Here is a 17,755-nt window from a genome sequence, read left to right as displayed (position 1 = left end):
CATGATGCTTAGTTGCTGGCTGGGGTTAAACCACAACACATGCACACTAGCACCAAGCCTGGCACCACAACACATTGGAAGAGAAGTATGAACTGAAACAGGAACTATATTGCACCTGCACAGTAGCCCTCAGTGGGGATCCCAACCAGCTAATAAGCATTAGAGACACCACTGGATACAGTCAAATATTTTCTGAATTCTATAATCTATATCCATAAGTGGGATGGATTGGTTCATGTTCCAAAGCAGTAGACTTCAGAAAATACTCAACTTCCTCTAATTATTTCAGTTGAGAGTTTAACATGCAAGATATAAGTCCATCTTAATTATAGCAGGTTCCCCTTTAAAAATAGTAAGCACTATTTTTACAATTGCAATTAAGTTGTATTTTCAAATCAGTATGCTTCAAATTCCACTATAGTTGGCAGTATTTTGAATATTAGAATTAAAATACACTCTCTACATTTATTCTTAGTGAACATGACAATTACCAATCCAAAAATAATTTTTGTGCCCAAACTGTACCTATTATTCAGATTTATTTCAATTACAAATCTAAGAACATACCTGAACTCTGAATTTCCAGGTTGTCCCAACAGGGACACCAGGTATAGGACCATAATGATTAGAAGGGACAATAGTGCATTCCTTAGTGCGACCAACACAAGCCATGCCCTAAAAAACACATCAGAGAGAATGAATTTTATTATATTTAAAATAATTTATAAAAGCTGATGCAGATACCAAGACATCCAACCATTATAGTAAACACTTCAAAATATATTAATATAAAAATTGTCAACAGCAGTTTTAATTAATTAATTAATTGTCATTTCTTTATTTACCTCTAGTCATCTTAATAATTCTTCAGATGTTTTAACTTTCAGTAGACAGTGTACAGGAGTCAACATTGCTTTACAGTCTGTTCAGTCCTGTACTGAATTTTGTGTAATGCATATATAAATGTAGTTAAAGATGTAACACACACATGGATGGTGAGCTATTTTAAACTTAAAATACACTCTACCTTGCCCCAGTCTCTCTGGCTTTCAGTACTGGCAGATGGCATCTTTGCTTTCTTTTTACTCTGTTTGAGTTTTTCTCCAGCTTTTACGACTTCATTAGAATCATTTTTGCATGAAGGACAATACCTAAAATAAAAGTTTCAGTAAATTCTTTATTACTTAGTAATAATGGCAATACATTTCTTCTAAGCAAAAGAGTGTCAAATTTGTTCATCCTGACTAAATATTTTGAAGCTAGCAAATATATGAGTTTTTAAAAGCTGAGGACTCAGGTTGAAAAATAAACTCAACAAGAACAAATACTGTCCACTTCTAAAACAAGACTTTTTTTTTTTAAAGTAGGGTGGTAGAGGCGAAACATTTCACTCTTCTTTTCTCATGCGATGTACGAGAGGTCCCCACGTTTCCTGTATTCCCTCCTCATTTTCTCTTCCTTTCCTTGCTTGTTCAGATCACATAGGGGAGAGGAGAAATGAGATTAGAGTATACTGCTGACTAATGCTCATGGTTAATTTCCACATCCTGCCCACTCATCATCTGCTTTTACTGCACCAAATCTCACTTCAGACAGCTGGATGTGGAACAGCCCTAGGGTACCGCAAAACATGCATACATGTACACATGCATCCTTATCCTACCCCACCATGCCTAAGGCATCAGGAATGTGACTCAGTACTCAACAAATGGGAAGAGTACTAAACTCCATTTCTATATATTTCTTTGCCTCATATGGCATTGGGACTCATTCCAGCCACCATAAAACCATTAAGGTAGAAAAAGGATAGGAGATTGTAGGAAACAGTGGCTAAGGCAAAGGGAGGAAGGGAGCACACAGATCCTTTTATTGCTTCTAACAGCACTTTTTTCCCACTCCAGGAGTGCCAAGGCAAAGGCAACTGCCATTGCTTCTGGCTTCCATGGGCTGAGTTTGGTCCAAAAGTCACTAGTGGAAGAAGTCTGATCTATAATAATAACAACAATATATTTAGATTACTACTACTACTAATGCCTTACTTTTACTATATACCTTTTATCTTTGAGTATGAACAGAAGAACTAGTTACCATAGGGCAACGTCACTGTATACAGATATTTCACAAGAATTGCCTGTATACACGCTCTAAACCCTCTAAGATGGGAGATACCTCAAATCATGTTTTTATTTGCAACCTAGAATTCATACAGATACTTATTGCAGAACACAGTCACAATTCACAATTCAGTTTAACCCTTGGGGTCTTGGTACTCTTAAAGCAGATTATTACACCAAAACCAAGAAATAATGTAAAAGTATTCTAAATTTCTAAAAATTGAAAAATATATACTAAAACAATAATTTCCAAATCATACCTGTTCAGTTTAAAGGTAAAGAAGAAATTTTCCATAATTTTCTGCTAGGCAAACTCCACCTGGACATTGACATTCAGGCTATGTTCTTTCCTGTTCAAACACGTTTTGAGGGTTGTTCTTTTTTAAAAAATTAAACTTGGAGCGTGTGTATTTTCTTTTTTGTAACCTTGTTGTGATTAATATTGGAACATAAAATTACTTTTTGCTGCTGGAGTACTGGTATAGTCTTTTAGGAGTAAGGGGACCTGAAGAAGAACGGATGCACTGTCAGAGGACAGATCCTAAATAATATTCCCTTTAAAATTCTGGATGATTGTAGTCAAAAAACTTCTCAGTTGTTATACCCAAAAGTCAAGCACAGTCACAAAAGAACACCGTTTAAGGACTGTGACCAACTCTGAAGTGCTATAGCAGAGAACGCTTTCCAACACATGATTTGAAAGCACTAAGATCTTCAGCTCACTTCCATAAGCAATTAATAGGAAATGAATGGATGTTGGGGCAGATTAGTCTTCTGTGCACAAAAGTAGAAAACCTGGGGATAGCTGGGATTCACATGCTGCCCAACAAAGACTGCTGAATAAAGATTATATATACCTGTGTACACAATCATTTTGCATATACAAGAAATGGGAAGCACACAGACAATAATTGCTATATTTAGTCCCAATAACTCATACATATTTGCAATATGTATTGAAAATATTTTCTAGATAGTGTTCAAATTCAGCAGTTTCTCCAAACAGAGCAAATATGAGTAAAATTATTTTCAGTTCAGAATATTCAAAAGGAAATGTCTATTTCCTTTTAAATTAGCAGAAGCATCTTAGTGTGCACATATACACAATGAAAAAACCCTCACCAAATGTCATAATTGAAGTTGCACATAGGTATAAATATAACTGGAGTCTGGGGAAACTGAAATATATTAGCCCAGGAAAAAAGGTAGAGCATTAGACACTTAACTATAAACAAACTTACCCAATATGAGGCAGCTGATGTAATATAGTACACTAAGTTATTTACTTCCATAGAATGTTAAAACTTCTAAAGTACTTAAAATATTTTATTTGAAGTGTGTAGTTCCACTAAAATCTATCACAAAGTGCAGTTCAAAGTTTTTCTTTAAAACATGTCCATAGACATCTATTGATGTATTCATAATGGAAAACTTAATTCTAAAGTTCTATTTATAAGTCACTTATAAAAGATTAGCATTTAATATATTTTACAAGCAGGTTATAAATACAAATGGTATGAGTTGCACATAACTGATACAGGTGAGATGTGACATGGAGCTCAAGATGATAAGCTTCAATGGACTGATGCTGGCTCCATGCAGAGTCAGCTCAGAATGGAGTTAGCTGAGTCCACCAAGGCCTACTAGTTTGGCTTTCTTGCTGGTGGTGCTAGAGTTACTGGAAATGGGGAGGAGTAAGGTAGTGGTTTTCTCACAGCAGAAAAAATGAATGAGGCAGCTATAGGATAAGGGAAAGGCAAGGAGGCAGCAACAAGGCCTGAGATTGAGGGGAAAGAAAAGGATTAAAGGAGAAGCAACAATGAAGCCTGAATAAAACAAATAAAAGGTTGGGGAAGCACCACTGTAGGTGGTGCTAATTAAGTGTAATAACATCAGTTAATGTCACAGAGGTCATAAACTGAACAAGCTAATTTCTGAAATTCTGTAATGATCAACAAAGCTCAATACCAATAGTTTATGAATTATATTTACAAATAGAATCTTAACATAAAATGTAAATATGTTTACATACAGTGCAAGGATGAAAAACATACCAGAAATATAAAAGCTCTTCAGTAATTCCTCTAGTTGCAAATAACAAAGAGGTACCTTGTGTAGAATCGGAATATACATAAGTAAATCATCCTTGTATATTTACCAATCCTCATCTTCTGGTATCTTGCTTAAGGGAGGGTTCAGGCAGTATATATGATAAGCCATATTACATTCATCACAAAGGAGTTGCATGTGAGCATCCTGTTTTCCACCACACAAGTAACAGGAGCAAAAGCGACATTCCTTATCTGGGTCAGCCCTGCAGTGCTTGCATTCAGGGCCACTCTTTCCTATCAAAAAAGATAAAAAGCCACAGGTCTTAGAAAACTGATTTCAGATCTATAAATACAACATAACGGCAGAAGAATATATATATGTGTGCCCACATGAACATGCCATGGATGTAGTAGCTTTGCTATTACAATGAAGTCTGGGTTTAAAAAAATCAAGCCAACAGGAACAGTTTATATAACACTTATGTATTACTACATGACTAAGCAGCTACTGTCAATATCAACTTGTGTTCTTCAGCCTAACATTTATGAAAAGGTCATTGTCATTTTCCAGGTTAGGTTGCAACCTAGTCTGTTGCTCTGCTACCCTGGCCATCAGGGGATGGGGGCGTGGGGGATGTAAAAAAGAAAGAAAATAGCTCTACACACTCAAACAGTGGCAACATAATTCACTGGCAGCTTGACTGCACTGAGTCCATTATAATAACTGACTAATTTTATGAAGACTTAGCACTTATTAATGTGAATGGACTCATTTTGATGGACTAAGTCATGAGAAGATATTGTTCTGCAAGTTGCCTTGGCAGGACTGTCTGTAGAAGGACTTGAACAGAACTGTGAAATTACAGTCCTTTATAGTGTTGCAATTAAAAAAAAAATGCACAGGGTTGATAAATAAAGAATAATACAGTTTTATTCTAATTTCATCAATTCAAGATAATTTTTATTTAAATCTGAAAAAATAGACAAGTTTCATCTTTATTCTTAGTAATAAATATTTTTTTCCTATTAATTCAAACAGCCAAATGAAAGAATACGTTTAATTATGTTGGTTTACTGAAACTTAAGCACTTGGATCAGCTTACATTAGTGTCATAAAATGACCAGATTACTGCTTTTATGCATTACTACGTCAATAGGACTCAATTCTTTACACATATGAGCACTGTCCCTATTTGAAAATGGTGCTTTTATAATGAGGCATTTGACTCCCTGGACTAATGGAATTTCTTCTGCCACGTATACAAGCAACAATGAAAGTGACCAACCAGCAGCTTCTCTGATTCCTCACCACCACTACTCCACCTGTACACTCTTCCTACAGATCAGATCTCGGTGCATTCTTCAGCAGGAGTTTTCTTAAACGTAGATATTAATAAATTCTAAATGGATAGCTTAAGACCTATGAAGAGCAAATTACAACTCAGAAAAACTCCATCCCTCTAAAAAATTAATATCTAGATGGATATAAGAATTATTAATCAAGGGTGACAGATGATCCCAGATCACCAATTTTCATACAGTTTCTTTTTACAGAAATCGAATTAATGCTACCCTTCTGTTTCTGCTCATTTGGGAATTTGGACCAACGTATCCTTCATATAGTAACAGCATAGGTACTGGTTCCTCAGCTAAGGTAAGAAATGCCTTTATAGAAAAAGGAGAACATTTAATAGTCTTATATTAGATGCAAAGGAGTGAGTAGGTAAATTGAACACATGTAGCAGAATTAACTATTACAGAAAGTGTCTGAAACAAGTATAAGTTTAGAAGGAAGAGAATCCTTAAAAAAGGATGAGATAAAGAAGAAATAAACACTATTTTTAATTTAACTTAATTTTATTTTTAACAGGACAAAAATTATTTTCTTCCTGCACCCCAATGGATTGTCTTGCACACCCCCTGGGGTGCATGCACCCCACTTTGGCATCCACTGAGCTAGAGAATCAAGACACCTTTGATAATAATGGACAAATGAGTAGTATGAGTCAAAGTTTAAATTAGCTTCTCTTTTCCCCATATCGCATTTTCTTCAACCATCCTATGAAGTTTACAACTTGATCTTCTGGTTCTCTGGAACTACTGCAATATTTAATTATATCATTCACTTGGATAAACAGAACTGTTTTCTGACGCTCCCAAGTAGCTCTAGAATGTCAGAAATGCTATAAATTAAAAATAGCCTTTTCTTACTTTTAAAAGAAGTGATATATCTTGAGGCCTGCCAGATAATATTTGGCTCCTGTTACTACTATTACTTTAGAACAAAGGCAAAAGGATACAATAAAAAGTTTAAGATAGATGAGAAAAATGAAATATATAGCCATTTTTATTACTGATAACAATCAATTTGCAAGAGTTTCCTTATGTCCTCTAACAGAGGAACCTCAAAGCAAACTCAGTGAGAGGAAGGGGAAGGACTGGGCCAGAAAACATCCTTTTCCCATTTCTATTTTAAACTGGTTTAATAACTCAAATTGCATTGATTTTATTTGCACTGTTGTTCGGATAGAGATGAGCCTGTCCACCCCTACCACCACTAAAATTTAGTTGCATAGGTTCTTTCATATTCCCTTCTTTTGTAGGAAAAAACTTATCTAATGTTTGTAGTACAAATTTAGATTCTGATGGAAGTTAAAGTAACATGTTGATGACCAGTTCTGTTTTGTATAAAAACATCTAAAATATGTTCTAGAGCTCTTAATTTCAGCACATTCTCTGACCCTGCTCCATAACAAACTCATGGAGCATTTCAGGTCAATTAATTCTCTTTGAATTCTAGCTGCTGTTATTAAAATACCAGTCTATTGTTTTTCTTAACATACAAATAAACTAAAAGTGATCTGTATGTATTTAGATGGCTAATTTTTAAATGTAGAGTAGGACTAGGGAGGCAAATACCAAGGAGCAATAAAGAAATCAGTTGAGCCATAAACAATAAGAAAACTATAGTGCATTGTGCTTCACAGAACAAATTCAGGACAACTTACAAAAAAAAGATCAGAATAACAGCAGGAGAAAATTAAGTAAACAGTGTGGTGAGGAAGTTGGACTTTGGGGGAAAAAAAGTAGATGAAGACAAAGGAATAAAGTTACATAGCCAGCAGTAAATTAACAATTAAATCTTTGAGGTTAAAATGTAAGTTAATATTGTTGTGTTACACTTAATTATGATGGTTTGTAAAAAATAATCTTGAAAGAAATGAAAAGGGGATCAAGAATTGCATAAAAACCATATAGGTGCAGATTTATACAAAGACAGCAATTATGTGAGAGGTTTGAGAACAGGCTACAAATAAGGAGACAATTAAAGAAATAAGACGTGACAGTAGTAACTGAAAATGAGTAGGAACTGAACACTTGATTCTTATACAATAAAACAGGGAGCCAGTGCAGGAAAATATAGAATGTAAAATAAATAAGGCCTGAAGCCTAATCCATGACCTAAAGTTAGTGATAATCATTTACATAAAACAGAACTTTAAACTTAATTCCACTGCACTGTAGGGGTGTATGTAATTAAATAAAGCATGACAAATTTACATACCCTCCAAAATCAGTTTATAAACTAGAAATATACTCACTATATATATATATATATATAAAAATTAGGTACATAAATGCAAAGCAGATATAACTTGGTTTTACACTATCTCTAAATTTAAAAATTTCTCAAACTGTAAGTTTATCACAAAAATATTATTTTAAAATGTTGAGAATCACCCTTAAAGTGACTAAGAGAACATAAATGGAATGGATGGTTAGTTTTCATTGACTAATCTGAGAAAAATAAATAATAAACAATGAAAAAAATTGCTTAAAATGCCTTCATTTATTGAAAATTACATTTCTACTTTTATGAATACATTTGCAAATGGAATTTGCTTTTTTAAAAAACACTGATTTTTAATATGACATCATTTCTTTAATAGTACACTGCAAATAAAGTCTTGTGTATTACTGACACCTACATACAATGACACAAATATTAGCCTTAGATTATAAATGAAAACTAAACTGCAATAAATTTGCTTCTTTTAAAATTCAGTAATATCTATCAATAATGCCACAGATCAACCTCTCAGTGTTCCCATTATAAACACTGTCTTATAACTCCTGTTCTTTAACTTTCACATATTTTTAAACTTAGGATACAATGTTAAACTACTTTTTAGAGAACTGCCCTTTGGGGGGGGGCAATGAGGAGACATGGTGTATTTAGTGTTCAGAAGGACATAAGCGGTCAAATAATAATCTAAAATCAAATATATCTGTTTTTTTCATAGTTCTAGCAAGCTTGACACTTTCTTGCTCTACACAGCTAATGATTTTTCATTCTTAGATAATGCCAGGGTTAAAGATAGCAGTATTGACTCTTTTAGTCTTTTGCATCTGTTAAGAACTCAAATGAGATGTCAGTTATGATAGTAAGTTTTGTGATTTGGATACCTGCCTAGGAACTTATCTCAGACTATGAACTCACTCCATACAGATCATCTAAAATATCAGCCATTTACCTGCTTATGAGATTATATTCATAGCACTAATGTGTCGATATATTACATCAAAAATTTATTCTCAGTACGCCATGTAATAAAGTTACATTATAGTAAAAACTTTTCAAACCAAAAATCTGTGTAATAACAATTCTTTTATTACACACAAAAGAAACCTTAATTAAATTAATTCTGTGCTCTGATCCCTTAATTTTTTTAATGCCATTCAAATATTTAACTAACAGTCTTAATCATACAATAAAAAAAGCATACTTTTGAAATCTCCATCTCCAAATGTCAGTGGATAAGCTCCTGGCTTTTCAATCTTGTACATTTCCTCTATAAAAAGGATTCTGCAGTCATTTATTGCATCTTCTGGGCCTCTGAAAAATAAAAATATAATAAAGTACATTGAACTCTGTTTCTCAGTCTTAGCCTCTATAATTGGCAAACCCTAAGCAAAGTAATATAGTTAACTGGCATCTCTTTTATCAATGATAAAATAGTTTTTATTGACTTCACAAACAAAATTCAATGCAGTGCTCTAACATGTAGCAAAATCAAAACACAGTGTACAGTCTAGTTAGTGGCACAGATGAAGAACATCCCAACACAATGTTTTATTGTCCAGTTTGATTCTTCTAAGAATACTTCTAATATAATACACACCACAACAGCAATATTATCTTAAACCAACACACAGTTATGCCTCATTTTCCTTCTAAATAACAGGAAACTTTGAATTGAAAGTATATATGTATACATGCATATTTGTGTGCGTGTGCGCACATGTGTGTTTGTGTGTGTATAATGCAAAATATAGAAATATAAATATATCTTAAACTTCAGGCAGATCTATATGGAAAAGTCAAAACAGACACAAATTCAATAAATTGTTGGCTATTAGTAAGCATCTATTTAAATTCTGAAGCATATTGTATTAAACTAGTAATGTAAAATTTTGTTGAGAAATAAACTGTATTGAAAATTTCAGCATAAATCAGGCATTGCAGCTACAAATGAGACTTTCCCTAGTAGCTAGTAAAATGGATTTTTTGGCTGGAGGAGAGAAGGGAAAGAAGAAAGAGGGGACAAGAAAAGGATGTCTTTAGTAACAGGTTAGACAAATGCCTTTCAGAAATAACAACAGGTACAGTTTATCTTAAAGAATGGTCTAAGAGGAACTCATTCAGTCCCTTCCAACCTTGCTGTTTATGATTACTTAGATGCTGAATTTAGCTACTGTATCATCTCAACTAGGACCTTGGGACAGGGGATAATCACAATGGTGAGTGGCTCTAAATCACATCAATCAAGGATTCCCTTTAAGAAGCTTTGTTACCTATAGGGAAATAAGCTACATGTGTGTGCAAGAAGTCTATAGACAGGTTTTTTTTGACAAGTGAACTTTAATAGAGCTGGTCAAGAATGTTTCAGCAAATTGTTAGACCACATGCCACTATGTTATGAGAGCTATTTTGAGAAATGAACCAGAAGTAACATTCTGCATCTCAACAAAAACATGTCTTCAAAGCTCAAGCAGCAAGTACCAAAGGTGTTAGATGAAAAAAAGATATTATCTTGGATATGGAATTATACTACATGAATATATATAAACATCAGTAAGAAAATCTATAGAAACTGAAATTCCAGGTCTAAATAGAAAAAAATATAGCATTAGGACTGCATTATTGTGCACCCAAACAACATGATAATAGCAACTACGAGATGTTGAAGGCCATCAGACATACTAAGAAGAAAGGAAACATAACAGTACTAGATCAGGTACTAGACCCAATGTCAAGATTAAATTTTTAGACACTGCCAATGATGGTTCCTTGGAGCAGCTAGCCAGGAATCCACAAAAGCTGAAGAACTCTTGACTTGGTCCTGAGTGACTTGGTCCACTGTGCAAGACCTGGTTCATTGCATTATTCTGTTGCTCTGTAATGATGTACTTAAATTCAGTATCTTTGCAAGAGCAAGAAAATTCAAGTTACGTTCAATTTCAAAAAGGAAAATTAAATAGAAATAGAAAAACTTCCTCAAAAAATAATTAAGAGTAAAATCTGTACAGGCAGTGTGAAGACTACTTAGACAACATGCTGGACACTGAGAACAAATGTACACCACCTATCAAAATATCAAGAGTGAGTAAAAGGAATCCAAGCAAGGCTGTTTAGCCTGTTTAGCAGGGAAATGGAAATTACAAGAAGCAAGAAAGCATCCTACAAAAAGCAGTTGTGTCTAAATGAGGAAGATGATAGGCTCAAAATCCATCAGGTTAAATGTAAAAACACAATAAAAAGACAGCGATCTACAAAATGCAAAAATGCTTGGAAAAGCACTGATTAAGAGCAGAAAGCCCAACACAATCTGTAGAACTAACAGATGATTAAAGTATAAAACTACGACATATTTCAAGATCCTTACTACTACCTTCCATTATTGCTACTCTAATGAATTTCTCAAATTCATAATATATTTACTTGGAGAAAGATGTATAATGAATCTGTAGTGAACTGATTTTACTGTTAGCCTTGAATTAATCCAAAGATTTAAATAAGACAACTCATGGTACTGAGAGAGGCCCTTGCTAAATTCAAACCTTCAAATGCCTTAATATATTAACTGAGTGAAGAAAAAGTGAGAGTTCATCAACCTTGAAGTCTAGCAAACAAAAAAGACAAAGCAGCATTTGAACTTTTTTAGTATTGTGACTCTCATTGTCAGCCAGCTACCGAAGTCTGGATAAAATATGAGAGGTTTGTCTCACAGTGACCCTCCACCAATAGGCACATATATGCTTCCTTGAAAGTTCAGAGAGAAAAATAATAATACCCTAATTACTAATAATTGCTTTCACCATGAAAGAAATACTTCCCAAAGAAAGGAAGAATAGATGAATTTCAGAGGTACTGTAAACTGAGTTGGCAAGTTCTCTGGGGTATCAGAGAAACAAGAATGACCGCTCTGAACTGAAAATAATGAAGTATGATCAGAGTCATGAGTCCTACAGTCTTGGGCAGACTTGATCTGTGCTTATAGCATCACAGCTTTGCTGATATTTGTATTTAAGCTGCATTAAGTCCAGTTTGGATAGGCTTTAGAAACACTACAATGACAACCTTTAATTGCAGTGCAGATACAGAACAAATGAGAATTATTAATATATGGTTAGATCTGCTGTTGCAATGATTTTTTTTTTTTGGGTCTTTGTTCAGTTTCACTCTTCTCTTTGATAATGTTCTCTAATTTATCTTGGTTTCCCAAAAAATGAAGTAATGATGACAAATTTTTCAAGACTTTTCCACTAGGGTTTGACTGAGAAATGAGTATAGAAATACCACATAACAGATATGCATGTCAAAAATACAGTAAAAAATATATTTTCCTCATCACAAGTTTTATTGACTCTACACCATCACTATATACAGTGTAAACATACATGCCCTTGTTATTTCCTGTCATTGTGCCAGCAACTCAATGACACCTTTGTCAAAAGCAATAAAGATCAATAAAAAGTTGTATTATTTTGAATCAAATATTCAAGCCCTCTTAAACATAATATTGAAGAGAGAAAGAGTCAGTGAATGGAACAACTGCAAGTGTTCTGCCTCCCTTTACTGCCTGCCAAGTTTTTTTCTTAAGTAGTAAACAAATAATTAATCACCTAAAAATAAGTCTCTCATGATAAATTACAGTTTTTATTGAAAAGAATTAATAACTAACACTAACACTAAAGGATTGATTTTACAAACCCAAATACCTGAAATCAAGTAATTCCCGTTGAAGCATATTCTTTACACAAGTTTATCAATTCCAGGAAGTTTATCTTGTACTTTTACCATTAATTGAGATGAATGACTGGGGTAACTCTGGTGACTCAGAATTATACCTGGATGAATCATAAGAAACATCAGGGCTCAGAAAATTTTGCTTTCTGCATACTGTCATAGTTGATTGGCCACATATATAAGCTATTAACACATCAATGAAGCCTGAACACTTAGTCAGGCAGAATACTCATTGAAATAAATAAGATTCTACTTAGAAAATGGACTTCATTTGGCCAAATAAATTCACCATCCTGGAATACAGTATTTCTCTATTGTGGCTTTTTCAAATTTCTTCCAGAGGGTAGTGAAATAAGAATACTATGGGGAGTCATACCTACTTACCGTCTTCAAAATTTAAACATAACTATCAGGTTACTTAGGTTTAAAAAAAAATTAAAAATTGACCCATAAAATTTCTAACTGAAATAAAGAGAGTTTTTATTAGATAATGTAGACACCACCTGAAATATCTAATGGACTAGATGATCATTGTAGGTCCCTTCCAACTGAACTATTCTATTCTATTCTATTCTTTACTTGCCACTTTCCTTGCCCTTTCTGATATTTATGAACTCCTTGGGGATCGCCCCCTTACACTTAAGGTTTTACATCCTATTCTTCACGATGTCCTTTGCAATGTTCCTTTCCTGAAGGATGTGCACAATCCATTACCGTTCAGCGTTGGGTTCTTGGTATCTCCGCTATCATCGACAGAGTCCGACCTTGAGGTCCCAACCATTTTGTTCTCACCCCTCTCCCTATTCTGCAGCTACCAATGATCCCTAAGACTCACCTATTACAGAAACCCCTCCTTTCTCCACCTTCACAAGCTCTCGTAGGGACTACAGTGCGAGCATGTATTCCCCCTACCAACACCATCACCACAGCTCTAATTACAGGGGTACTAGGACCAAATTTGTATGAAGGAATTCTGAAAAGAGTAACTCAAATAACTACCTGCCACTTGGCTTGTAGCCTAGACAGGATGCATTTTGTTCTTTTCTTGTAGATTGCCTCCTTTGACATCCTGCTACTCTGAAGAAGAAATCCCAATTCCCCATGACTCTTGGTTCACTAAATTTTCAGGACAAATGGGAAAATCTGGCTCATGGAATCCACTATTTTAATATTGCCAGATCCGTGATCTATCCCGTGGATCATCAACAATGGGCCTGGCAAGGAACGAAAGGATGGCAATCAGTAGACATTGAAGCTTGCATCCCTGAGCCAGGTCCGGAGTTCGTGTATGAAGGAAATTCCTTTAGAACCTTTGATATATGCCTTAATTCCCCTAGCAGAGTCTGTCATTTCTCAATAGACCCCAGTGAACTGAGACGATACTTGTCTATGTCTGGAACAGCTGTGTATGTTTACGATCTTCATGTCCTTCTGTATATATTGACTCTACATATAACCATACTTTATGTTAGTTAATCTATGTACCTGTTATTTTACAACCCTACCTGGATGTGATTTTAACTATACTGCCCCAATTATCACTTATCAAGTACTGTCAACTCATTATACCTTCTACCACCACATCACCCCTATCGGTATGAATTTATCTCTGAACGGGTTTTGCCACATGAAGACTTACATCGACTATTGAAACAGGCAAAGGAGCAGGCACAACAAACTTTAATAGCTGTCTACCACAATACCACAGAGATCAAACAAATCCTGGAATGCGTTCAAAAAATAGTCAAATATAGTTGGTGGGAATCCCTTCTAGGATGGCCTGCCACAGCTATGGGGATATCCCACTTCATTCCCCTAGTTTTTATACTTATTTTGAGCAGTTTCTTACCTGTTCTAGTCATCATATTATATATTCGTTCTTGACTTCTGGCTCGCATTATTCTGATGGTTTCTCGATGCACCACCTTATTGACTGCCTTGATTCTAACCCTTCATCACTCCATGACCAAACTCCCCTCTGCACCTGACACCCTTGGGGAGGTGGGAGGCATTGACATTGGTCTTGGCCTTATGCCGCCATGACAAGATGACCACCCTTTCCCCCACTGAGTTGTGTAAGCAAGGGTGGAAATGGGGAGCTAGTATTGCCTTATATGGTATTTCTGGGTCCTATGCACACCAAGGATGGAACCGGCATAGAGGGGGAAGCAGACGTGGGATGTGATGATTGGTTAACAAGTCCAGATAGTGCTTCCATGACTCAACAATAAAAGAGGACAGTCTGATCAGGCGAGTATCATCTCAGCACGTTCATCGTGATCTATTGAGAAATGACAGACTCCGCTAGGGGAATTAAGGCACATATCAAAGGTTCTAAAGGAATTTCTTTCACACATGAACCTCAGACCTGGCTCAGCTGCAGAAATACAGTATGTTAATGTTAATCTAATGAGTAGCAAACAAAATCTAAAAGCTTTAGGTTTTGTTTGCTTGTTTAAGAATGTAAATAGACTTTCCACATTAGCCAAAGAAATCTTACCCCAGCAGAATTTTAGCATGAACCTCTTTGTTAGTCCTTGAAATTTCTCTCAGAGAGGTAATTTCTGCATCAAACCAGAATCCTCTTTCTTCTGGAGCCTCAACATTGTAGTTAACCATCACCACATCACCCACTTTTAGTTCACTCCACTTCAGAATGGTTCTTGCTCGTGGTCGAAGATTTTTGGTGTCCATTTCTACTATGCCATTCTCTGGATACCTTGAAAGGCAAAACCGAACAGAAGTGACAATGAGTACTCCCAAAGTAGTAAGAAGTAAGTTAAAGACAATGTTTTTCAGAAGCACAATTTTCAAAATAACTTTTGGGAGTGTTAATGCTTAACTCTGTTTAAAAATTTGATCTAGTATGTTTTTTCTAAATTTTATATTAGTCTAAATGCAGACTAGTGACTTGACTAATCTCATAGCGGAAAAAGCATCCAGCAATCCAAAGGAAAAAAATAATCCATGAGCATTTGATGATTTCTTTTTATAAGTTCAAGTTCAAGTTTCCACACAGGCACAGATCAAATTTGTTCTCAGTAAAGTCAAAGGACCCAATTAAGCCAACAGTGAAAAAGCAACAAAGATTAAAACTCGAATCCTCAAAACTGCTCAATTCTAGTTTAACTTGGCTTTCATACATTTGTTACATTTCCACCAATATCAATAACAACATAGATAAGACAATGTTAGCTCATTTAAAAAAAAAATCAACCCTACAAACACAGCATGTACAAAAAAATCTTGTGATGAAGATTGCACAAGTCCACATTCCATTTACCAAACAATGTTTAAAAAAATGGCTAACTGCAGAAACCCATAACCAAAATCAGGACTATTTCTAAGACTTTCTAATAGACATGGCAGCTAATAGTTTTAAAGTGTTTTCTCTCTTCAGTTATAAAATTAAAACCCTATTATGTTAAATCAGAGAAGCATTACTTCAGGATTTCTCTTCATGAGATACAGTAAGGGTTGCAAAATTATAAGAAATAAAGAATAGGCAGAAAGAAAAAAGACAGTTCACTAAAAGACATTTATGGGATTTTGGGTTCTTTGGCAGTTGGTTTTTTTTTAACTAGAAATCTGATATTTCCCCCCCCCATCCCAGCTATATTATGAATAATTTCTAGTGAGCTCTATTCCCTTTTCAAGTTGAGAGACATTCATTTAGAACAATTAAAGTAGGGCTATTTGAATGGGATTGTACTACAATTAAAGAGCACAAAACAAATAAAAAAGAGGTGCTTAAGGTTTCAGAGGTGCCAATTCTGTTTAACAACATAGTCTTAAATTCTCTGTGTAAAGCCATTTTGCAGTGACTGTAGAGGTTGCATAGCCTCCCTATGTGCTGGAAAAACTGTGCAATGTGGACACTGAAATTACCGCAGAAAAAGGAAGTTGGACTGTTATAAAAAGATAGAAATATAACCTCTTAAACTAAAACAGTTTAATTAGAATAGAACAGAACAGAACAGAACAGAATAGAATAGTTCAGTTGGAAGGGACCTACAATGATCATCTAGTCCAATTGCCTGAACACTTCAGGGCTGACCAAAAGTTAAAGCATGTTGTTAAGGGCATTGTCCAAATGCCTCTTAAACACTGACAGGCATGGGGCATCGACCACCTCTTTAGGAAGCCTGTTCCAGTGTTTGACCACCCTCTTGGTAAAGAAATGTTTCCTAATGTCAAGGCTGAACCTCCCCTGGCACAGCTTTGAACCATTCCCACGAGTCCTATCACTGGATACCAGGGAGAAGAGATCAGCACCTCCCTCTCCACTTCCCCTCCTCAGGAAGCTGTAGAGAGCAATGAGGTCACCCCTCAGCCTCCTTTTCTCCAAACTAGACAAACCCAGAGTCCTTAGCCGCTCCTCAAAGGACATGCCTTCCAGCCCTTTCACCAGCTTTGTTGCCCTCCTCTGGACGCATTCAAGGACCTGAACATCCTTCTTAAATTGTGGGGCCCAGAACTGCACACAGTACTCAAGGTGAGGCTGCACCAACGCTGAATACAGCAGGATAGTCACCTCTTTTGACCGGCTGGTTATGCTGTGTTTGATGCACCCCAGGATGTGGCTTGCCCTCTTGGCTGCCAGGGCACACTGCTGACTCATATTGAGCCTGCTGTCAACCAGCACCTCCAGATCCCTTTCTGCAGGGCTGCTCTCCAGCCACTCCTCTCCCAATTTATACTTGTGCCTGGCATTACTCCATCCCAAGTGCAGAATCCGGCATTTGGACTTGTTAAATTTAATCCCATTAATCATTGCCCAATGCTCCAATCTATCCAGATCCCTCTGCAAGGCCTCTTGTCCCTCAAGAGAGTCAACAGCACCTCCCAGTTTAGTATCATCAGCAAACTTGCTAATGGTGCATTCAACTCCTGCATCCAGATTGTTGATAAAAATATTGAAGAGAACTGGCCCTAGAATTGAGCCCTGAGGAACACCGCTGGTGACCAGTTGCCAGCCAGATGTAGCCCCATTCACTACAACCCTTTGAGCTCTGCCACTCAGCCAGTTCTTCACCCAGCACACCGTGAACCTGCTCATCCCACAGTTGGACAACTTGTCCAGAAGGATACTGTGAGGGACAGTGTCAAAAGCCTTCCTAAAATCCAGAAAAACTACATCCACCGCCTTCCCTTCATCCACTAGGCAGGTGACATTATCATAGAAGGATATCAAATTAGTTAAACAGGACTTTCCCTTTGTGAACCTATGTTGACTGTGCCTGATGATTGCATTGTTCTTTAAATGCCTTTCAGTAGTA

At 35.8% G+C, this 17,755-nt stretch overlaps 1 protein-coding gene across 1 annotated transcript in view; it reads right to left on the bottom strand.

Annotated features, from left to right (window-relative positions):
- Nucleotides 1-567: 567 nt before the first annotated feature.
- The window catches only part of LOC127027963 (E3 ubiquitin-protein ligase UHRF2-like), a gene marked incomplete at its 3' end in the record, with an annotated part of 98,908 nt that continues 81,720 nt past the window's right edge, over nt 568-17,755 (bottom strand). The window contains exons 5-9 of the mRNA XM_050913806.1: nt 14,977-15,195; nt 8,953-9,062; nt 4,273-4,459; nt 1,028-1,151; nt 568-675 (exon numbers count right to left, since the gene is read on the bottom strand). Of these exons, the coding sequence (XP_050769763.1) occupies nt 568-675; nt 1,028-1,151; nt 4,273-4,459; nt 8,953-9,062; nt 14,977-15,195 (748 nt within the window). The remainder of the gene's footprint in view (nt 676-1,027; nt 1,152-4,272; nt 4,460-8,952; nt 9,063-14,976; nt 15,196-17,755) is intronic.

The sequence above is a fragment of the Gymnogyps californianus genome, unplaced genomic scaffold (genome assembly GCF_018139145.2).
Source record: "Gymnogyps californianus isolate 813 unplaced genomic scaffold, ASM1813914v2 HiC_scaffold_111, whole genome shotgun sequence".
Lineage (NCBI taxonomy): Eukaryota > Metazoa > Chordata > Aves > Accipitriformes > Cathartidae > Gymnogyps > Gymnogyps californianus.
Note: the sequence above shows the minus strand (reverse complement) of the source record. Positions and strands in the feature narration are given on the sequence as shown.